General features: G+C 38.3%; 1 protein-coding gene across 1 annotated transcript; it reads right to left on the bottom strand.

Moving 5' to 3' along the window:
• Nucleotides 1–388: 388 nt before the first annotated feature.
• Nucleotides 389–11,010, bottom strand: LOC129253531 (protein takeout-like). The gene is made up of 4 exons (XM_054891953.1): nt 10,864–11,010; nt 2,612–2,849; nt 846–985; nt 389–776 (listed from the first exon to the last, which is right to left on the bottom strand). Exons 1-4 carry the CDS (start codon nt 10,934–10,936, stop codon nt 469–471), a joined length of 759 nt encoding a protein of 252 aa, XP_054747928.1. The 5' UTR covers nt 10,937–11,010; the 3' UTR covers nt 389–468.
• Between the last annotated feature and the right edge of the window lie 13,060 nt (nt 11,011–24,070).

Genomic DNA, 24,070 nt, shown 5'->3' on the forward strand with positions numbered 1-24,070 from the left:
GAACGGTGTTAATGGTACCGATAATTTAACAACTATAATATATATATACATATATATGGCGCGTACACCCTTTTTAGGTGTTTGGCCGAGCCCCTCCTCCTATTTGTGGCGTGCGTCTTGATGTTGTTCCACAAATGGAGGGACCTACAGTTTCAAGCCGACTCCGAACAGCAGATATTTTTATGAGGAGCTTTTTCATGGCAGAAATACACTCGGTGGATTGCCGTTGCCTGCCGAGGGGCGACCGCTATTAGAAAAATGTTTTTCTTAATTTTGATGTTTCACCGAGATTCGAACCTACGTTCTCTCTGTGAATTCCGAATGGTAGTCACGCATCAACCCATAAAAATAAAATTATAAACTATGATATTTCACTAAAAATACTATGTCCTTTTTACCTATTTATTCCGTTATTGAACAATATGGTAAATAATATCTTAATACTTAACCTTTCCAGACATGACAAAATTACTCTGCTAAGAATAACTTTGGATATGGATTTTTACTAAATACATTATTGGCAATTCCTTGAACAATCAATGCAAATGCTTTCTCCATTGCTGGTCGAAGTTCTGCATAAATTTCTGGCCAATTCTCGTTGACGAAACTATTTGCTGTATCTGCCAAATCTTTGTTGCCATCAAAAAGTCCACCAAATTGGAAGTGTACATTGTCGGGTTTCGACATCGTCAAACTTACATCAACAATCGATAAATATTCATCGTCGGCCTTCTTCACCAATTTACCATTTAATTTGGAAGTAAGCTTTATATTTTCTGTAATTTTAAAAATATTTATGAAATATAAATTTTCCTAATAATTTTTCTTTTGTTGAACTTAAGTACTTAGCACTATCTCGCAGTTGCCTTTGCCTTTGAATGGTAAACCCAAAATTGTTCCGCTGCCTTGGTAAGGACCGCGAATGATTGCTTGCGGTAGAGTTCCTTCCAGTAAAATGGGTCCTTTAACATCGCGCGTCAAACCCCTGAGAAAATTTGAGAAAATATTCTGATTAATAATTCAAAACAGATGAACTAAAGGATTAAAGTTTTGATTAAGTGAAGATTTAACGTAAATGCATGCAAAATTATTATTCCCGACGTAATTTAACCTAGAAAACTTCGGGAACTTTTAATTTTTTATAGGTTATCCTGCAAATCGATCAAGATTTGATAATTTAATTAATCGTTTATTGAGTTCTTTCAGAAAATATTGGAGGTTGAATTAGTTTTAAAGGTTTTTTTCGAAGATTTGGGGCAAAATATTTTATTCGAAGTATTGGCCATCGCTAGCTACAACTGTCGCCCATCTTTCGGGCAATTTCCGGATGCCGTTTCTCCAAAATTCTGGCCGCTGCTTGGCTATCCATGACTCAACCCATATTTTGGTAGCCTCGTACGAGGAGAACCGCTGGTCCGCCAAATCAAGACTCATATGCCGGAACAAATGATAATCGGAGGGAGCTATGTCTGGACTATACGGCGGGTGGGGTAACACTTCCCAGCCAAGCGTTCCAAGGTATTTTTTGACAGGTTGAGCAACATGCGGCCGAGCGTTGTCATGTTGCAAAATAACCTTGTCGTGCCTTTTTACCGTTTCCGGCCGTTTTTCTTTCAATGCCGGGCATTAACGGCTTAAACGCATCAATTGCAGTCGGTAACGATCCCCCGTGATTGTTTCGCCCAGTTGGAGCAGCTCAAAATATACGACGCCGACCTGATCCCACCAAATGCAGAGCATGATTTTCTTGCCGTGAATATTCTGCTTGGCCGTCGACGTTGATGCGTGGCCGGGCAAACCCCATGATTTTTTGCGTTTTGGGTTATCGTAGTGGATCCATTTTTCGTCGCCAGTCACCACCCGATGCAAAAAACCCTTCGGATTTTGTCGCTCGATCAGCAATTCGCACGTAAAAAATCGCCGTTCGACGTCGCGCAGCTTCAACTTGTACGGGACCCAATGTCCTTGCTTTTGGATCATTCCCATCGCTTTTAGACGCTTGCAAACGGTTGATTTATCAACGCCCAATGATTCAGCAAGCTCTTCTTGGGTTTGGCACGAGTCCTCGTTTAACAATTCCCCCAATTCCGCGTCCTCGAACTTTTTGGGCTGGCCAAGACGCTCCTTGTCTTCGGTGTGAAAATCACCACTTTTGAATCGTCGAAACCATACTCACATGTTGAAATCGACGGAGTATGGCCTGGGTAGGCCTCCTGCAGCAATTCACGGGCTTGGGCTGTATTTTTTTTTCAAATTGAAGCAGAAAAGCAAAGCTTTTCGCAAATTGCGTTTCGACGGCACGAAAGTTGACATACTCGGAGCACGAAAACACTGCGTTGTTTATACTTCAGCGAAATGACAGATACTGATAAACAAAGCCTAGGGATGAGGCTTTGTCATGAATATATATTCAGTATTGCCAACGCGATAAAGTGATAAATAGTGCCATCTGTGTGTCACCTTTAAAACTAATTCAACCTCCAATAGGTTAAGTAAAGTCTATACTAACTGGTTCTTTATACCAGGGTAAGTTCAGTGGGTATTGAGTTCATTAGAAAGTTGTTTTGTGTTGTGATGAACTTGTGCAACGTATATGTATGTATGTACTCACTCGACTTTTACGTTATTTGCATTCGTCAAACCGAGAATATCTATTTCCTTGAAGTTCAATCTTATATTTATGGGGCTATTTGGGTTTTGGTCAAATGTCAGCGATTTAATATGCAAAGGATCGAAAGGTATGAGATTCAATGCACGTAAGCCCGTTTTCGCATATTTCTTCAGTATTATATTTGCGACATTTGTGCTGCAAGCCGCATCACCAAAGCGACATTTTTCAAAATCCAGTGCTGGAAAAAAATAAAAGTTATTAAAAATTGCAACATTCGATTCGGCACAAGCAAATATTCAATTGTGTGTATTAAATAGCAAAATAAGGAAGCAAACAACTTACGAAGTCAGAATTTTCAATAGAATTATGGGGTTAGTCCATAGTAGGAATTAAAAAAAACATTATTTTTGCTTAAAAGATTTTTAATACTATATAAATTACTTTTTGAAAGGATTACGTGGCAAAAATGTCTGAATACTTCTAATCTGAATTTTAACGCCACCCATCTCAGTCAGACCAGTACTGTACCAAAACTTTGAACACGTTCCGAGGACTAAATGGTTTTTCAATTCGTCTAGACTCGGGTACTTGCTTTTAAAGAATTTCCGCTGGGTATCTTTCTCGATATAAAAAAGGTTTTCAACAACATCTGTTCGGATGTTGTTATCAGGCGGGTCTGGTCCGGCTACTGGTGGAGTGTATTCTGCTACGTCTGCTATTAAATAATCATTATCTCGGAGATACTTAAATAATACAATATTTTAATAAATACTTCATTCTTACTTCATACTGGCTACAATTGTATCGCTTAAGAGGTATAGCTATCACGGCATCAGGAAAGCATCTTCAAGTTCTGAGCGAACTGTTACAACTGTTACGTGCTCTACATTGTGGATATCTGGTCCAGGGAGAGTGATAACTGAAGTGGACTGACAAAAAGCAGCATCCATCTTTTTCTCACGAGCGCTGCTTTCTACTCTAATCGAGGCATTTGAGACTCTATTAGACCTGCTCTCCATTGGCCAAACCTGGTAACCTATCAACCTTGATTATATTATATTTATACAACTTCGACTTAGTAGGCAATTGAGAAGTAATGTCATCTCTCACACTCTATGCATTAGGCCGGGTCGATTTGTGGGGAGGCAAAAAAATCGCCCAATGCTCTGTGAAAATCATATTCTAGGGATCAAAATAAGAAACTTTGCCGAAGGAACCATACCTCTAACAGGAATTCTGATGTCCCCCAACTTGGGTCGAACTTTTAGTGTCTTTTGTGGGGAGGCAAAAAATCACCCATTGCTCTGTGAAAATCATATTCTAGGGATCAAAATAAGAAACTTTGCCGAAGGAACCATACCTCTAAAACGAATTCTGATGTCCCCCAACTTGGGTCGAGCTTTTAGTGTCTTTTGTGGGGAGGCAAAAAATCGCCCATAGCTCTGTGAAAATCATATTCTAGGGATCAAAATAAGAAACTTTGCCGAAGGAACCATACCTCTAAAACGAATTCTGATGTCCCCCAATTTGGGTCGAACTTTTTAGTTTCTTGTCTATAACTCACTTAAATTAATTTTTTCATTTACATATGTTCTGACTAAATAAATTTCTTAAGAGAAAAAATAGATATTATTATAAATAAATAATAAATATTATTATAAATAAATAAAAATAAAGAAAAAACATAGCCATTTAGGTGATTTTTTCATGCAAAGGCCAAAAATGGTGATATTTTGAAATTGGGGGACATCAGAATTCGTTTTAGAGGTATGGTTCCTTCGGCAAAGTTTCTTATTTTGATCCCTAGAATACGATTTTCACAGAGCAATGAGCGATTTTTTTGCCTCCCCACAAATCGACCCGGCCTAATGCATAGAGTGTGAGAGGGGACATTACTTCTCAATTGCCTACTAAGTTGCCAGAGTTGATCTATTGTGCAAGGCCTATTTTCGTTTTGGCTTTTTAAATAGTTTAGCATAATTTTGGGTTTGTTGTTCCAAAGATTGTATGGGGATACTACGGTACCACCAAGGTGGTGAAGTGTTTGTCTGTCTAGTGCACATGTTCTGAGCTTTCTGTGCCCATTTCGGCAAAAGCGGCAGACATTGGTCTCAGATAGACCAGTATTATTGAAATGATACTTCGGGCTGCAGTGACCTGTAAGATATCCTGTTAAAAGAAGCAGATCTACTCTGCTTAGTGAGAGTAGCTTGTCAAATATGCCTTTGTTGGGACTTAGAAATTGTTTGGCTTGACGCTAACTGGCACAGTTTAGTCAGTGTGCAGCAAATTTTCTTTCCTCCCATTTCCTAAGAAATTAATTAATATGGCTTTCTTTGAGTCCACAGAAAGTCCTTCATGTCCCGGAATCTAGTCTAGTATTACTATGTTGAGATTCCATAAGGTGTTGAGAAGGTTTAGGCAATCATTTGCCAATTTAGAGGGATAGTTGTTGATAGAAGGGCTTTTAGAGCCGCTTGGCTATCTGAAGGCATGTAAATGTGAGTACCTCTCATTTTCCTGCGAAGGCATTCTCTCACGTAATATTTCAATGGCATGTATTTCTGCCTGGAATATTGTTGGGTAGAGTTCCATCCGAATCAGTTCTTTGAATTCAGTCCATTGATTTTTGCCCCTGCTCTACCATTTTTCAATTTGGACCCATCAGTGAACCATATCTGAGATCCAGGTTTGAAATTGATGGAATTATGGAAGTTCCTAAAGAGTATTGGTTTGGGTGATAGTATGTCATCCCTATGAAGAATGGGATTATGTAGGAAGTCTTCTAGGATCTTTACATGTCCTTTCCTATCGCTCCACTTTTAAGTTCAGATATACGTTTTAATCTTAAGGCACTCGAGAGAGCTTCCCTTTCAATCAAGATTGGAAGCGATGTTATGTTCAGGAGCACGCCCAATGTATTAGTTGGATATGTTTTTATAGCCCCTATAATACCGACACATACCAAGCGGGTCAGTTTGTTTAAATCATTTACTGCTTTTCTTTGCTTAACCTTGGGCCACCATGCTAAGGATACATACGTGACTATGGGTTTCACAACTAGGGTTTAGTCCCTTTGAAGTAACTCTCTTAATATGGGAATTCGAAGTAAGCGTGAAGATAGTTCGTTTCTGTCGGGAGTTGAAGTGTTGTTCCGTTAAGGATCGGACATTTGAGATTTAATTTTCCTTCTCCTAGTAAACAGTACAAGTGCTGTTTTGGATGGATTAATGGAAAGTCCTTTTTCCGTACACCATTTGTTTATTATTATAAGGGCTTGCTTCATGCGATCCAAAATGGTTTCCTCATGCCAGCCTAATACATAAACTACTAGGTCATCAGCGTAACCCTGAGTGTGAAAACCTAGGTTCTTCAGTTTGTGGAGAAGTTGATCTAAAACTAGAGTACACAAAAGAGGACAGAGTGCGCCTCCTTGGGGCAACCCCTTGTGGCTTTGATAGATTTGATTGTTCCTCCTAGTTCGGAGCTGATCGTCATAGATTTAAACATGAATATTATCCACCTAGTGATGGGTTCAGGTACCTCCTTTAGGTATAGGGTATTATAGACTGGCTCATAGGAAGTGTTATCAAAAGCTCCTGATAAGTCAATAAACAGGGAAAATCCACTGAGACTACAATACACAGCCTGGTAACAGTTATTGAAAAGGCTGTTGAATGCAAACAGATAGCTCTATGTGCATTCAACAGCCTTTTCAATAACTGTTACCAGGCTGTGTATTGTAGTCTCAGTGGATTTTCCCTATTGATAGGCAAATTGAAGTCGATGCAGTGGGAAGTTGGCTAAGTTGTTTTCCCTTATATACTGATCTACTATCTTTTCTATTTTTTTAAGGAAAAATGAGCGGAGACTTATTGGTCTGTATGATTAGGCTATTGTTCGGGTTTTTTCCCTACCTTTGGTATAAATACAACCTTAACCTCAGCCCATTTTGAAGGCAAATATCCTAGCAGTAAGCTTGCTTTGTATAATCTGGTCAAATTAGGGATAATGTGGTTTGTAAAAGACAGGGGAATATCCCATCAGGTCCGGGAAATTTGTATGGACTGAATGTTGATATCGCCCATTGTACCTGCTTTTTATGGAATAGCTTGTTTGCTAGTTTTAAGTTCTCAGCACTCGTAGATGTAGCAGTTTCTGCCGGCACAGAGATCTCGTGTAACACTAGTGATCCATGGAAGTGAGTGTCCAGCAGAAGTTGACTGGAAATCTTTTCACACATCCGCACCTTGTTTTCGTTCTTTCCTCCTGAGTCACGAGTGGGAGAAGTTAGTTGTTTCTCCTCTTCCTCTGGTGATATTCCAGAAGCTTTGCCATCTGACCCCAGGTCCATGTCGTCAACTTCCATATCCTTGATTTAGCTGGCAGTTGGAGAGCATTTGTTTTCCTTAGCTGCCTGCGATGTTTTTGGTAGCTCGGCACTTTTTGCCGAAAGGTCGTTATCTAATAAATTTATGTTTAATTCTGTGGTCCCACGAGTAAAGGGCAAGGGTAAGGTCAAGCCACCACAGTGCCCCGGTGTCGTGGTAAGGCTAATTATTGTACAACCAGACGGCGCCCGATATCTGGAGGTCACCATTATCAGACACACTTACGTAATGCCATTTATCTTATAGGCACGGTTCGCATGACACCTAGGATAACGGGGTTTTTCAAGTTTGCCTCTTTAGATCCGCCAGGGGCATCTCGTGCAGAAGTTTCACAATGGTCGGTCTTCAGGTTACTGACACGACTGCCATATGCCTCTGTATGCATTGCCCTAAGAAGCAATATACACTTCACGCCTCAAAGATGCGGAAGATTTACGGACCTTTGCTAGTTGGCAATGACGAATACAGCAGACGATGGAATGATCAGCTGTATAAGTTTTACAACAATGTATTCTGAGAATGTACAACGTCAACTGCCTTCAGCAAGAGGCTTTTTTGCACTCGGCCAATATCCCTTAGATGGTTATAACATCAATCAAGAATAAGGAATTTTATATTTATAAGGGAGGAGCACAGAATTAGGAATTAGAAATGATAGTGCAGATCGTACTCATATCGGTCTTTTAAATAATTTTATTGTATCATCAGCGGCCGCCGTAGCCGAATAGTTGGTACGTGACTGCCATTCGGAATTCAGAGAGAACGCAGGTTCGAATTTCGGTGAAACACCAAAAATAAAGAAAAAGTTTTTTCTTGTTTGAAAATAAAAAAATATATTTTTCTGAAAAGAAAACCAAATTTCAGCCAAGTAGAAATAGATACAATTATGCAAAAAAAAATATAAATATATATATTTTTTTATGTAGGCATTGAAAAAACGGGAAAATGTATAATACATAATATTTGCAAGTTCATTTCTGTTTATCAAAACATAGAAATGCACTCATATAGAGAAGGCATTTTCTCGGAAAAATTATGTAAATGGATATTCCATAAGTTAAAAAATTGTACGGGATGGAAACCCGAAAATATGTTTGCATTAAAATATTGTCGGTTATCCTTCATTTGACACCGATATTGTCATATTTTTTATAATTACCATTGCTTTTGACTATATTTAGGCTATCGGTAGAGGCATCGAAACGAAACATGGTTTCAAATGAGGCCCTTCTAAAGCTAGTGTTAGAAGTTGAGAATAATCGGTTCATAGGAGACACGAATATTTTCGTGCAGTTGTGACCGCTTAACAGAATTGTTACGGACAGCGGGTTGACGGTTGAGTACTTGATGACAATTTATTTGTTTACAAGCAAAAGCAGCCAATAACAAGCAAAAATATTCCATTTGCACAACAAACAATGCAAATGATCAATAATGTAGAAAGAATTGTTTTTTTGTAACAAAGAGCTTCAACGAGCAGCTACATAAATATAGCAAAGAAAAGATTTCACTACAAAATTAATTTTAATGTAACTACAGAAGGTCAGCTGAAAACCGGCCCGTTGACATATTGTTTTGCGTCTCCTTCGCAATTGTATTTAACCGACCGAATTTTCCGACGGTAGTGGATCAGCTGATCACCACCCGTGAACCCGTTACTGAGCTCAGAACTACTGTGCGCTGTAAAAAAGTAAAGAAACTGACAGTCATGAACGCTAGAAAAGATGTGGAAGAAAAAAGGGATGGAAATCATTTAAGCCTGCAACGAAGATATAAACTGAGATTACAAAATACCAACTGAAGGAAATTAACGAAAAGAGTTTCGAACGAAATGGGCCTGAAGTCATGAATCCAAAGCTCATCCAAAAAATTAGGTCTAACAGACTACTATGAGATCCTCATAGTAAAATAAAAATAGTTTTTATTTTTTTGGGGTCAAAGAAAGTTTGGGCAAAAAATCCCATTCCATGGCTCGGTAATAGTCCAGACCTCAATTGTATGGAGAACTTGTGTCACTTTATAGTCAAGAAAATTTGGAAAAAGAACCTGTAACATTAGAGAATCTGGAGGTGTGGTGCAATGGGATTGGTGAAGAAGAAATAACAAAATTATGTGAGTCAATTCTCAGGCGCATGGAATCTATTAAAGGAAGAGCCACGTCCACGTTCACCTGTTTTTTAAATGTTCAGTATTTTGAAAATTAAATACAAGCATTTTAATCCATGTTTTGATCAAAATTGGGAATAAAATGAATATTTAATACTAGACCTTAATACAAACTGAAATATGAAATTTCGTATTTTTGTTAGTTTTTCTCATTAAAAAAAAAGAATTCTATATCGTTGAAATTACTTTAAGTTGAACATTTCGCTATTAAACAAAAATATATGCTGCAATTTGTTCCTTATATTTTGATATTCTAACAGTACAGCTGAAATATTCGTAGGATGTATGTGAATACTCTTTTGTAAGTGTAAGTGTAACATTCTCGCGATTTGTCATTGCTTTCCGAAGGGCGACCCCGATTGGTATCTCATTGGTTTCATAAGAACCAGAAATAATTCAGGAAGTATCCTTTCTGAAACCCCATTTGAAGCGCACTTTCTTCGATTAGGCTTTGAAAAAAACAGGAAGAAGTTCCTGAATTCCATGCAGCGACGAATTTTATTTTTGGCTCAATGGCTTGGTCAATAGTAAGATACATTATTGCATAGCAACTGGCCCATGTATGCTTCAAAATACTACATTGTATCCATACATATCATATCCGCTCAGGAAAAGGAAAGTGCTAGTCGGTGTACGTTAAAGAGTGACTGCTACATTATTTAGTCACTGATGTCAAACAACCGCGGCAAGTTACCTAATTAGGCAGCAAATATGAATAATACACATAAATTTGTCATGAGCGATCGCGCGATTTGATATCGTTAGACTTTTTCTTGTGGAGTTTTCTGAAGCCACAGGCCTATGCTAATAAGCATCAATCGACCGATGCCCTCAAATCCAACATAATGAAGACTACTACTCGAATTTGGCCGAAAGTAAGCAACAGCGCCATTAAAAATGTAACTTCTCCGATGAACTCTCGTGCGAAATGAGACGATTTAAGGGGGGCTTCAAAAAATCGATTTTTTTTACTGCAATCGATACACATATTATAGGAGAATATGCCCTCAAAATGTTGTAGCGGAATTCAAAGTGATTTCGGAGTTATAGGCCTGTGTACCGTCCCTCGTGTATACTCAGTCTACTTCTGAAAACTTTGAAACACGTTTTCTCAAAACCATGTTTTTGAAAATGGCGTGTAAGATTAAAAACAAACGACGAAAGTTATCGTTTCAAACCGATAATCTATATAAAGATAATTAAAATGCGCAACTAATTAACTAACAAAATACAAAAAAAAAAAAATATTTTTGAAGGTTATTTAACCCTTGTTTTGAAAAAAAAGCGAAAAAAAGCATATTTTTCAATAATTAATTGTGTGTACATTTTTTCATATTTTTATACAAGAGTAGTCTATTGTATGCGGGAAAGCCTTCTGAATAAGACAATATTTTTCTTTTGTGTTTCAGGTGAAAACTACGACCGCAATCTTACACGCCGTTTTACTAGCGCGGAACGAAAAGTTATGCGAGATCCCTCATATGCCCGCCATTTTGTTTTTTTATTTATGTTAAAAAATTGCTTAGTACTCTCCAATTATGCCTTCAAAAAATGCAAAAGATTATTCCTGTGTGTCGCCTCGAAAAAAAATTGAGAAGAAACACCTTTTTCTGAAGCCACTGATAAGAGGCCCTTTTAAGGAATTGATCTGACAACATTTATAGGTGGTGTATTTCAGTTTCAGAATAAACTCACCTAATTGCGCCTTAGCTGATTGCATGCAATATGCTGTGAATGCCAACACTATTATGAAATTAGTTCGCAACATCCTCGCTTGTTTTTACCCGTATTGCCAAACCTTTTCAACTGCGAAATGATTTAACCGAAATATCTCGCCTTGAGTCTTGAGTACCTGATAATGTAATGAATGCATACTGCATTGCAGCATTTCACTTTTATACGATTCTCGTTTTGATTTGCAAAATGCGGGTTTGTTTTAATTAACCAGAAACGAGTTCAGCAGATCACTCGCTGTTTCACTTAGTAGAACAAGGAGCTGTGCATGTTAATTAGTAAAAGAAAAAGCTTGTCAACATGATCATATCTGCTCACCGGCCTAAAAGGGTTATTACAAATCCAATATCTTTTTTTCTTCGAATCTAGAAAATACAAATTATTACGAAATAATATAATATATATACATACAAGTGAGTGAAAATTATATATGTATGTAAAAGTTGCCAAGATATGTATGTATGTATACGTCATAGTTAAAGTCAAGTTAGAGTCAAGTTAAATCATGCACTTTAATATATTTACATAATATATACATAAATATATATATAATATTTTCATTTCTTTTTCTTTACACGTGCGTTCCGTTTTAGCTTGGCGTCCTAGATTTAGACTCTATTAGGTTTGCACTTCGAATTCATGGTATTTCATGCCTTTTACTCATCACAGTACCTCATCTAGACTCAGTTCTCTTATTAAACTCAGGATGGAGCTGGGTTAAATTGAGCGTAAGTGCCTTTTTCTGGCTGCAGTTCACCAAGATGTCTCAACCTTCTCTGCGCTATAGCGCTATATTCCAGGATAAGGTGGAGTGAAGTCTCCAGAGATTGGTCGTAGAAACGACAAGAGTCCGTAGACCAAATCCCGATCATGTGCAGATGACTTCGTAGTCTGCATTGGCCTGTGAGAATGACCGTGAGCATCCTCAGTTTATCCTTGGGGAGAGATTTTTAAACCTCTTTTGGTTGTACCCTCCCAGTAGGGATTCCGCCTGGCGTAGCCCCATAGTTTGGTGTCAGCAAACCTCTCTTAGCCCTAATTCTTCAATCCTAAGCTTCTCCTTGATAGTGTGGTCCCATAGCAAGGAAGGGCTCAGATCCCTAGCCAATGCGTCCGCTATTTCGTTCTCAGTTCTCTCCCCTGTGTTCTGCGACCCAAATTAGTCGGATGCGATTGTGCGTTCCTTGTAGATTTAGTTTCTCGATACACTCAGGGACCAGTGAGGATTTGATCTCACAGGACGATAGGGTCATGAGTGGCGCCTGTCTGCCACTCAGAATGGCAATTCGTTCATTCCGGAAATTCCTGTCTAAGTTTATCTCTGCACATAGCCAGATCGCATACATCTCCGCTTGGCCATTTATTGGTCCAGTCGTATATTTCATTTATGGCTAATTGTAATTGTGACATCGGTATGATATAATATATGACTTCAGATAAACTTTAAAAATTTCATCTACAATACTATATTTACTATACTTACATTCTACATTGCAATCACTATTTTTATTTAAATTTAGAGCCTCGGCTCAATTCGCAAATTTGTATTCGAGTTTATATTTACTTTGTAATCAGTTATTTTCTTACAAGAATTTATCCAGTTAAAACTTGCAACTTCCTCTCAAAATTCAATGCCATTTTGCTCTCTCACTTTCCCCTACTTTGCAAGTTTTTTGGATACATGAACTCCAAAACTTGATAATTTGTTAAAAAATGATTTGCTTCATGAACAAACCTTGCATGATTTTCTTGTGACTAGCTGTACATGTAAGTCTATACATACTTATACGAATATATCGCACCCTAAATACAAAAGGGTCATAACTCAAAATGAGCAGAAGCTCAAATATGAACGAGACGTTATCAATAAAACGGTCCGCGGATGACATATGGCAAAAATAATTTTTTTGTTTTTTGGTAGGACTGTTATAAGCTTACATAGCAAATTTCAGCGTGATATGTCACATAGTTTGTTTTCTGTGCTACTGTAAACAAGTCAAGCTCGAGTGTGGAAAATTTTGAGTTGTGCCCCTTTTGTATTTAGGGTGCGATATGTTCTCACATATGCAAGTCCAACGAATAAGTGCATGAAAGCAACAATTTAATAAAACGAGTCATTGACTTAAAAAGGCTTCTAATTTATATTTTTCGTTCTTTCAAATCCGGTTGTAGCGCCTGATTCTAAATCTAAGTCTTTATTTTGATTGCTTTTGTTTAATTCATTTTAAAACGTTGAGTAAGTTTTTATAGCGTTCTCAACAGTGCTTTTATACAACCGATTTTATGGCCGTAAACTGAAAGCCGCCATATATTTTCTGGCAACTGAAACGCGGCGTTACTACGAAGCGGGGGAAATGGGCAGTCTTTGCCTGATGATAGAATATCAATGTACTTACAAATATAACACATGTGCGGAAAAGTCCCGGACTTAGCAATAAAAACACGTTTTATTTTATTCAAAATCAGCTTTACTCATCAACGTAATTTCCATCAAGAATAACGAAACCATTCCACCGCCGCTTTAACATTTCAATATCACTTTTTGGAACGATTTATCTTTTGCTTCAAAATGGGCCTCAGTTTTAGCGATAATTTCTTTATTCGAGGGAAATTTCTTAACGGCGAGCATTTTTTAGGTCCACGAACAGCCAGTAGTCGCTGGGTGAATACGGTGGATGTGGAAGCAATTCAAAGTTCAATTCATGTAGTTCGTCATTGTTTTGATAGATTTTTGACACAGGATGTTGTCTTGCTGAGACAGAACAGCAAACAAACGTGACACCCACTTTGAACAGAGCTTTCTCATAGTCAATCAATGTAATCATAGTCATGCAATGTAAAGTCACACTTTTTTACTTCTATCTTTACGATGTCAGTTAACTCACGCAATTTCACCTTTCGATCATTCAAAAGGATTTTGTGTTTTTTTTATATTTTCTGGTGATATCGACTCATTTGGCCGGCCACTGCAAGCAAGAAGCAGTGTAAAATTAAAACACAAATTCTTTTTGATCCATTGTTTAGAAAATAACAAAAGTAGCGTCACTCTTAGCACAATAACTCACGAACTAATGAATAGAATACCATGAAATTTTAACAGCTGTATTTTTAAGGTTAGTACTAACTGAAAACGGCGGCCGCCGTAGTCGAATGGGTTGGTGCGTGACTACCATTCGGAATTCACAGAGAAAACGTAGGTTCGAATCTCGGTGAAACACCAAAATTAAGAAAAACATTTTTCTATTAGCGGTCGCCCCTCGGCAGGCAATGGCAAACCTCCGAGTGCATTTCTGCCATGAAAAAGTTCCTCATAAAAATATCTGCCGTTCGGAGTCGGCTTGAAACTGTAGGTCCCTCCATTTGTGGAACAACATCAAGACGCACACCACAAATAGGAGGAGGAGCTCGGCCAAACACCCAAAAAGGGTGTACGCGCCAATTATGTATATATATATACTAACTGAAAAATAAGTGAATTAGTCTTATTGCATTTATTGTTATCTATGTGTTAGGCCTGGGACTTTTCAGCCCATGTGTATATCATTGTGGTGTGGGTGTGATAACTGCTGTTGATAATTACTCTGATATTGATCGACAATCGTCGCATTAAATTGGCTACATTTGAGACGTGACTTTTTTAAACTTCATTTTCCCCATAATATAGATTCCTTTGGTTTATTTATATTATAAATATAACAATTTTAATGATATAGTTGCAATTCAACTTTTGGACGTGTTTTGTTGTATTTTAGATTTAAAGCTATTGTTTTTTATAAAAAAAAAAATAACATTTTAATTAATTGCAAGTAATGTTTAACGATTCACTGTTTGCTGTTTGAACACAATAATTAAGTTTTTAAAATGATATTAGAAAAGTTACTATCAGTGATTAAATAAAATATTTTTTTTTGTTTTTAATAGACAGAGTATATATTATAATTCGCGATACTACTCTTTTTGGTGTTTGGCCGAGTTCCCCCTCCTATTTCTAGTATACGCCTTCATGTTTTCGCGCAAGTGGAGGGACCTACATTTTTATGCCATCTTCGAACGGCAGGTGGTTTTTTATTAGGAGCTTTTTGGCGGCAGAAATATTCTCGGAGGTTTGCTATTCCAGCCCAGGGACGACTACTTTTGGGAAAAAATTGTTATACCAATTGGTTTTTCGTGTCCGGGGTTAGAATACGCCCATATCCGAATGGTGGTCACGCCGCAAAACACTCGGCTACGGCGACAATATAAAAGGAAAACAACTTTCCCCTTGAAGTAATGAAATCTACTTTTAATGAGTAAATTGCTACTAAATGACTATAGAAACGCTGGTTTTTGCCTACTTTGCACTGACGTCTGTGGTGGAATCTCCGCCTATACAATTAGAGTAAAATTTTGGACTTTATTCAGTTCATTTTCAAGTTTTGGTGAAGCTGTAGCCATTTATAAATATTTGTACAGACAGTCAAATTAAAATTACTATATTTACGAAATTCATAAAATTACTAACGAAACAGATTTCTAGAAGGCCACTGTAATATGAACACCTAGTCATAAAAATATTTACGGCAATGAAAAAGCCAAAATGTCTATAAATGGGAATAACATCACAAATGTTAAGCTGACAATTGAGGAAGTTCTGGAGAAGCATACAAAAACAGATTCGAAACAGTTGGTACGAGGGGTGCCTTTTATATTTCGGGATGAGAGAACAAAAACAAATTTTAATCATCGAAAATCACTTTATTGTTTTTCAAAATATTCTCCATGAAGATCTATACACTTTTGCATGCGTTTGAACCAATTGTCGAAGCACTTTTGCCACTCTGAATGAGGTACCTCCAAAACATGCATTCTGAATGCCGCAACCGCTTCTTCAGGTGTCGAAAAACGTTGACCTCTCAGTTTGTTTTTTACGTACGGGAATAAAAAGAAGCCATTCGGTGCCAAGTCAGGACTATACGGCGGGTGACTCATTAATTCGATGTTTTGGGTGCTCAAAAATGCAGTTGTTTGAGCCGATGTGTGAGAGTTCGCATTGTCCTGGTGAAGAGTGATCCGTCTTTGGCGATTGGTTTTCCTAATTTTTTGTAAGACAACTGGCAAACAAATGGTTGTGTACCGCTCAGAATTTACTGTTCTGCGTTGTTCTAGTGGTACGGTTGCGACATGTCCAGTTTTTCCGAAAAAACAGGCGACCATTTGCTTGGAAGTGCTTCGTGCGCGAACAACTTTTGTTGGATTTGGCTCATCTTGAAACACCCATACAGTCGACTGCTGTTTACTTTCGAGCTCATACGCATAAATCCATGATTCATCACCTGTCACGATGTCATAGACGTGTTTCGAAGTCCCGCGATCGTATTTTTTAAGTATTTCCTTCGACCAATCGACACGAGCCTTTTTTTGAGCGATTGACAAATTGTGTGGGCTCCAACGTGAACAAATTTTTTAGACAGTCAAATATTTATGCAATATTGAATGTATGCTGGTCCCACTAATGCCTAAGATTGTCTCAATCTCACGATAGGTCACATGACGATCTTGCAATATCAGTTCGCGCACAGCATCAATGGTTTTCGGAACAACAACTGATTTTGGACGACCTTCACGAAATTCGTCTTGGAGTGAACTACGACCACGATTGAATTCACCATACCATCGATAAATAGTGGTCCTTGATGGAGCTTCATCGCCAAAAAATGAATTAAGTTCATCCATGCAATGTTGCTGAGTTAATCCACGTCGAAAGTTGTAAAAAATAATCGCACGAAAATGTTCACGATTTAATTCCATTTTTGGACCGAGATGAATCTTTTAAGTTACTGTAAACAACACAAATAGCACTGGTATTTCAAAACGTTCTGAGTACGTAAAAGCCAAAAAATGTCAAACTTTGCGATACAGCTGTCAGTTGCCAGATTGCAACACCAGGGTTGCCAAGTCCTGCAAAATAAAAGGCACCCCTCGTATGAAGACTTTCAAATTATTTCTATAAACAAATGGACAATGACACAAAACATCTCTAACGAATAAACGTATGTATATCGAATAAATAGTCGATGGAGATGTGGTATGAACCACAACTATTTGTAGCAAACTTTTCACTATAGAGTTCTTGCCGACATCAGATGGGGTTATAATGTCCTCCAAGATAATATAAACTTTGATGAAATTTCTCACGGGCTCGATCTACGCAAGATCACTCAATTGGCCAAATTTTTATGAGAGAATGAAGCAAAGTTTTATATTACTTGCAGATCACGGGCTTGCATTCGGTCCATTGGGGTGGACCCCAACCCCTCACTCTCTCGTTATACAAATGCTGCAGAAGACAGCATCTTCACTCGCTTTGAAAGTGCAATATAAAAAATATATATAGGACTAAAAAATAGTCATCCGAATGAGTGGACCATTCAAAGGTTTGTGAAAAATTTCCAAGAAACTGGTTCTATCCAAGTATAAAAAGGCCTGGCAGATCAAAAACTGGATGTTTTGTTGTCCTGCTGTAACGCAAAGAATAAAAATAGGGAAATAGTGAAAGAATCTAAATTTTTACATGTTTTATTTTGAAATAGCATCTAGAAGCGTCTTTTGAAAGACACTTTACATATTTATACAAAACTTACTAAAACAAAGTGTTTAAACAAAAGCAAATCGAATTATACTTCTAATTATAGTTTCAGCTGCAATACAGCCGTACAGTACAAGAAGCAGCACACATAGACATACTACAGGTGACATACACATACAGCAGCGCAAATAACTGCGAGACGATTGAAAAGCAATGAATGGGAAAAAGCCCAAGGAAAATAAATTGTGCAAACACAAAAACAATTGCAAATATAATCATAAATCGATTGACAACAAATAATATGGCAAATAAATATGTGTTGAGTGTGGCTCGGCAAATCGAATTAAAGCAATTTAATTAAAAAATTATATTTAAATATAAAGCAAATAAATTTTTAAAACAGCTTGACGTTTACGAAACCTTTCGTATAAATTGTCTTATCAATTTGCTTATTTCGGTTTTCGAATGGAATCCAGCCTTACTGAGTGGTCTAAATGAAGGACCTTACAAAGTCTCGCTGTTTCCCTCATTTCTTCGACGTTACTGCAGAAATTTCTATTGGATTCAAGTTTGGCTTTCCGTACTTTTTTCTTATATTTTCTCTGTGTAAGTCGATGATTAGTCCATGCATCTTCTGTTTGGGTTTTTAAGGCCTTATTAAGAAGTTTCCTGGGCGGTACACGAAACTTTGACAGTTCAGAGTTCCATTTCCCCTGTCTACTTTGCCTGAGTGGGCACAGTTCCTCAAAGCAATTGATTAAAGTACCTTCTAATTTCTTAGTAGAATCTTCAATCATTTCTTTTGATTTGAGTTTTTTCAGGTTTGACAATCGCTCTGTTATAAGCCCACCATACCTATCCCAGTCTACATTTCGAGGATTCTACCGGAAGGTGTTGATATTGTATCAATTCCCAGTCGGAATCCGATAAGACGATGATCAGAAAGAGAGTCCTATTCCAAAACTCGAAATCGGTTGATTTGATTTCCAACTGATCTATCGGTAAGTGCAAATCAGTCACCTCTTGTCTCCTTGGTCACAAAAGTTGGTTTGTTACCAGTGTTTTGAATGACCAAATCAGATGTTATCCTGTCCTGTCTTGTAACTTGAGGCGTCAGGGGTTGCATTTGCTGCTTCCCCATACAATGTTCTGTGAATCTGTATCAAAACCCAGTACTTTGTTTTTGTAACAACGATATCTCCGGAGCATAGCTCTTTTAACATCGTGTGTTCGATCAAACTCGGCATGATAATACATGCTCGCGGTCTCACATTCCCTTCACAGTGAAGTATTTGTTTCCACGACATAGCACCTAGACCACAGATACGTTTGTGAAATACCCATTGTTTCTGTTGTTACAATTAGGTGTGGGTTTGTTTGCAGTTTTGCATGCCTACAGCACAGGAGAGCCGTAGACGCTTTGCAATGCTGTAAATTTAACTGTGTAAATATTACTTCAGTCATGAGACTGAGTATATTTACTCTTTGTCCTCTACCTTGTCCTGGACACGGAAATGGATTTGCCCCAGATTTAGGTGAGAAAGGCACCCGTACTTCGACTTCAGCACCTTGAGGGACCCAAGATCGATACGCAGTACCAGAACCCGTCTCCGAAGTGGTAGCGGATTTCTGCCTGGTGCACGAGCATACTGTCCAGAGAGTCGTGTCAAGATCTTTGTTCTGTACACGGATGCGTGTGACGAGTTCTGCTGAACTACAGAAAGGACCCGAAATCCAGACACTAGCTCGTAACAGCCTTTCTTTGCTACCCTCAACAAGAATGAACTTCCTGTTCTCGCAGACTGGAATTTTTGCTATCTCTTTTTCCAGTCATTCTCGGGAAAAAGCATTGAAACAGTGCACCCTTACGATTACGTCCACCGCGCTTTTACCCTCGAAAATCGGCGCGTCTTTCGATTCACCGATAGCTTTCCAAAGCATTGACAGCTATCTTAGTCTTGTTGCCCTTTAGACAGTAGACCGTCTTGTTTGTCAGTATGTATCTCTACCATCATTGTCTTTGCTGCCATTCTCGCGAATGATTCGCCAGACGTTGACGGAAGAGTGTCATTCTACATTTGAGGTCCCTTAGCCTTTGCCTTGTCAGGTAAAAGTTTGTCTGCCTTGGATTAGGTGGAGTACGCAAGTATTTCCGACTTCCGTCTCTCAACTTTCCTCTTCTTTGCTTTTCTCCTCTTCCCGGTCGTTGGCACAGACCCCGTTTCGTTTCCAGAAGAGTGCAACGTTACAGAGAAATCCTCTGTTCTGCCACGCTTTCCCGTTTCCATTACAGGTGTCGAAGTTGACGGAGCTTGAATGCTTTTCTTAGCTAATGTTTCGTCTTCTGTCTTCTTAGTTTGATCTGCCTCGCGGTTAGACCAGCACCTGCGTTCGAATTTCCAATAATTTCAGTCTTTTTTACCGGCACTTACTTGATTCGCACCAGGTTTGACCGTTGTCAAAGACTTACTCGGTACTAGAGATCCATCTGAGTCTACTGAGAGATTGTTCGCCATCTCCACATCCTCCACAACTTGTTCAGTTGCTTCGGATCGTTTCGACGACGATGTATCGCACACATTCACTCGGCTCTCCATTGGCATAGCCAAGGTGCCATGTTGCACCACTAGTAGTGCGCTTCCTCCGGAATCCTGCGTGTCAGTTCCGGCCATGAGGGGGTGTGGGGTTCGGGCCTGCACATCCGATGCCCGAGCCGTCGATTGCTCGACGGGAGGATTTCCCGAAAGTGGGTTACCTCGTGCAGAGAGATCCATGGTAAACCTCCACATTGTAGGAAATGCATTTTATACCTCCTGCTAGGTTGTCGGTACGGTACTCTGCACATAGTACTTGGGAGTCCACCAAATTCCACCGTTCCACGGATGGGTGGATTCCCAATTCTTATATGGAGCTGCCCTCTTAGTTCGTGGTAAGTTAATCTCCATGACATGGGGTTAAATCACCACTTAAGCATCATTCCCGCAGCAAGGAGACCGACATGACAAGGTTGGTTTCTACCTTTAAAAATTATAATAATATAATTATAATAATATAATTTTTATGGCTGAATATGCGAGAAATTTATTTACAATATATTGTTTTGTGAAATTTTTTTTGGGTGTGATTTGCTTAATTTAATATTTTGTTTTAAATTGGTTTGTATTTATTTTGTTTTTATTTGTGTTCGTGGTACTTTACCTCTATTTCGTTATGATATATTGATCTGTTATTATTGTTATTGAAGGGGTTGAGTATTTCTACTTTTAATTTTTTTGTCAGATCCATTTCGTGAGACTTAAGTATAACAGTAGACTTTTTATCTCTATAGCTGAGATTTTATTAATTTTCTGAAGGAAAGTAGTAGTGTCAAACAATGAATGTCTTTAATGTGTTGAATGAGGTAGCAACTGCCACCGTCTCTGTTATGTCTAGTGTCGAACCTTTTCTTGCTAGCTCATCTGCTATTTCATTACTCTATATTTCTATGACCAGGACCACATTTCAGCGTAATTTGATAAACTGATATACGAGGTGTGTTCAAAAAGAATCGCGAATTTTGTGAGTTTTCAAAAGTTATTTATTTATTATTAATATCAATTTTGTCCCCCTTCAAAGTAATCCCCATGAGATATTTTGCACTTGTGCCAACGTTTTTTCCAATCTTCGAAGCACTTCAAAAAATATTTTTTTTTATCTTGTTCAGCTCCTCTTTCGATGCCGTCTTTATCTCGTCAATCGTAGCGTAGCGTCGTCCTTTTATGGGCCTCTTCAGTTTCGGGAACAAGAAAAAGTCACAGTGGGCTAGATTTGGGGAATACGGTGGCTGTGGCATCATTGGTGTGTTGTTTTTGGCCAAAAAGTCGCGCTCAAGCAACGATGTGTGAGCAGGGGCGTTATCGTGACGCAGGAGCCAATTTTTGTTCTTCCACAAATCCGGGCGTTTCTGGCGGATTGCTTCGCGCAAATTGCGCATAACTTGCAGGTAATATTCCTTATTGACCCTGTGGCAAGAACTCATGATGCACAACGCCCCTGCAATCGAAGAAAACGGTAAGCAAAACTTTCATATTCGACCGAACTTGGCGCGCTTTTTTCGGTCTTGGTTCGTGCGGCAGCTTCTATTGAGATTATTGAGCTTAGGTTTCCACGTCATAACCATAAACCCACGATTCGTCACCAGTTATGACCCTCTGGAGCAAATTTGGGTCGTCGCTGACAGAGTCCAACATCTCATTAGCAATGTTCATGCGATGCTGCTTTTGGTCGAAATAGAGCAGTTTTGGTACGAATTTTGCGGCGACCCGTCTCATGCCCAAATCATTGAAAGAAATCGAATGGCACGAGCCAATCGATATGTCTAGCTCCTCAGAAACTTCTCTAACGGTAATTCGACGATTGGCCAATACCATTTCCCCACTTCATCAATTTTTTCGCCTGTTGTTGAAGTGCTCGGACGTCCGGCACCCTTTTCGTCATTCACATCTTCTCGGCCTTCTGAGAACATTTTGTACCACCGATAAACATTGCTTTGGTCCGCAGTATCTTCTCCGTATGGCACAGTTAACATTCGGAATGCATCCGCGCACTTAATTTGGTTTTTTACACAAAATTTGATACAGGTTCTTTGATCCATCTTTTTAAATAGGTAAAAATCGAAGACAAGCCAAAATACGAGCAAGCAAAGCATTCAAAATGCCGAACTCGTCAGCATGTGTGAGAGACATGAGTACCAACATATCGCCACAAAAAAATGGAAATTCGAATATACATACGTAACCTGCGAAAATTCAAAATTCGCTGTACTTTTTGAAAACACCTTGTATTTAGCCGTTTTCTTTAAATTATTCTAAATTTATTAGGAATTAAACGTAGAATTGCATAACGGATTTTTATTCAACTCAACAATTTTTTTTCGGAAAAAGCTAATTTTTGTATCATATTTTAAAACTTTTCAACTTTTTTTCCCAGTGTCAGCGCCATATTACGATAGTCTAAAAAATATTTTTAATCCAAAGTAATTTTAAATTAGAGTCATCGACTGATACTCGACGTGTACGGTTGTGTCTACAGTGTTCTGAGTGATTTTCTTGCTTTCGCTTTGTGTTATTTCCGTGCAATTAGCAGTGTGCAAAAACTCTTTATCTTCTAAGGTACGAGTCAAATACTCCGTATAGAGAACAAGCGATTGCTAAAGATATGCCCCCTGGGGGACCGCCTCTTGGGGATAACAGGTTCGCCCTGTTATCCACAAGTCCTAAGCCAAAAAGAAAAAAACCTAGTTCAGTTAATACTTTCCAACCCTCCGCTCAATTAAAAAAGAAAATCCAAAATACTTAGTCGCCAGTGCAGTTAATTCAGAAAAGCCATTAAGTAAGTACTCATGTTTCGCTGTGCATAAAGCTCTCAAAAACATAAGTTCTGAAATTATAAATAATTCTGAATTAAAAGATGGAAAACTATTGCTTTTTGTTAAAAATGACCACATTGCTCAAAAGTTTTTAGCTACCAACACCTTGTTTGGAATTTGTGACGTAAAAATTGAGCTTCATAACAACCTGAACTACACAAAAGGTACAATTTTCGCACCGTGTCTCAATGATATTCCAGACAACGAAATTGTTGAAAATTTAAGTGAACAGGGTGTCGTGTCAATTTTCAAATTCCCTAAATATTATATATAAACATCCAAGCAGTCCCAAGCGGAGTTCTGCTTCTTCGTTCGATTATTATCATTTGCCTGAAAAAATCGATGTTTCGTGTTACACCACCAAGGTAAGACCATATTACCCAAATCCTATGAGATGCAAAAGTTGTCAACTTCTCGGTCATACGACAAAACGATGTACTAAGGCCCCTGTATGTGATGCATGTGCCTTCCCCCCTGACTCCACACTACCATGTTCACGTTCTTTTTGCATAAACTGCTCAGGTAGTCACTTTGCCTCTAGCAAATCGTGTCCTAAGTTCATACAAATGAAAGAAATAATAACAATTAAAACAGACAACAAATGCTCCATGCGTGAAGCAATAAAAAAACACAAAATGCGAGTACCCCCCACTCTCAAGTAGACCTCCACTTCCTTTGCTAATGTAGCAAAAAATAATAACAACACTATACAAACAAGCAATAGCCCTATTCAAAACACTCTACCTGAACAAACAAGCTCCAGAAGCAACAACAATGTCAATAGCACAAACGACAATATAAAAGAAAATAAAACCACACTAAATGAAGTAAACATGACAACAAATGTCGACCCTTAACAACTCACGATATGATTTCTTCTCTTCTCTCCCACCTTACATTACCAGCATTAACCTGTTCCCTCTTCCCATCCGCTCCCATAATTGATCCCTCTCAAATGATAGAATAAGTGATGCAGATTTTGCAATGGAATATGAGTATGAACGGTCTCCTCAACAATTACCCAGACTTAAATATATTATTATAATTAATGAATATTCTCCCGAAATTATTTGCATACAGGAAACACATCTTCTATACAATAAAAGGCTCCATGCACCTAACAAATATGAGAGTTACTTCCACAATAATTCTCAAAATACATATTGTAAACAAGGAATTTCTGTTTTCATAAAAAA

The sequence above is a fragment of the Anastrepha obliqua genome, chromosome 1 (genome assembly GCF_027943255.1).
Source record: "Anastrepha obliqua isolate idAnaObli1 chromosome 1, idAnaObli1_1.0, whole genome shotgun sequence".
Classification (NCBI taxonomy): Eukaryota; Metazoa; Arthropoda; class Insecta; order Diptera; family Tephritidae; genus Anastrepha; species Anastrepha obliqua.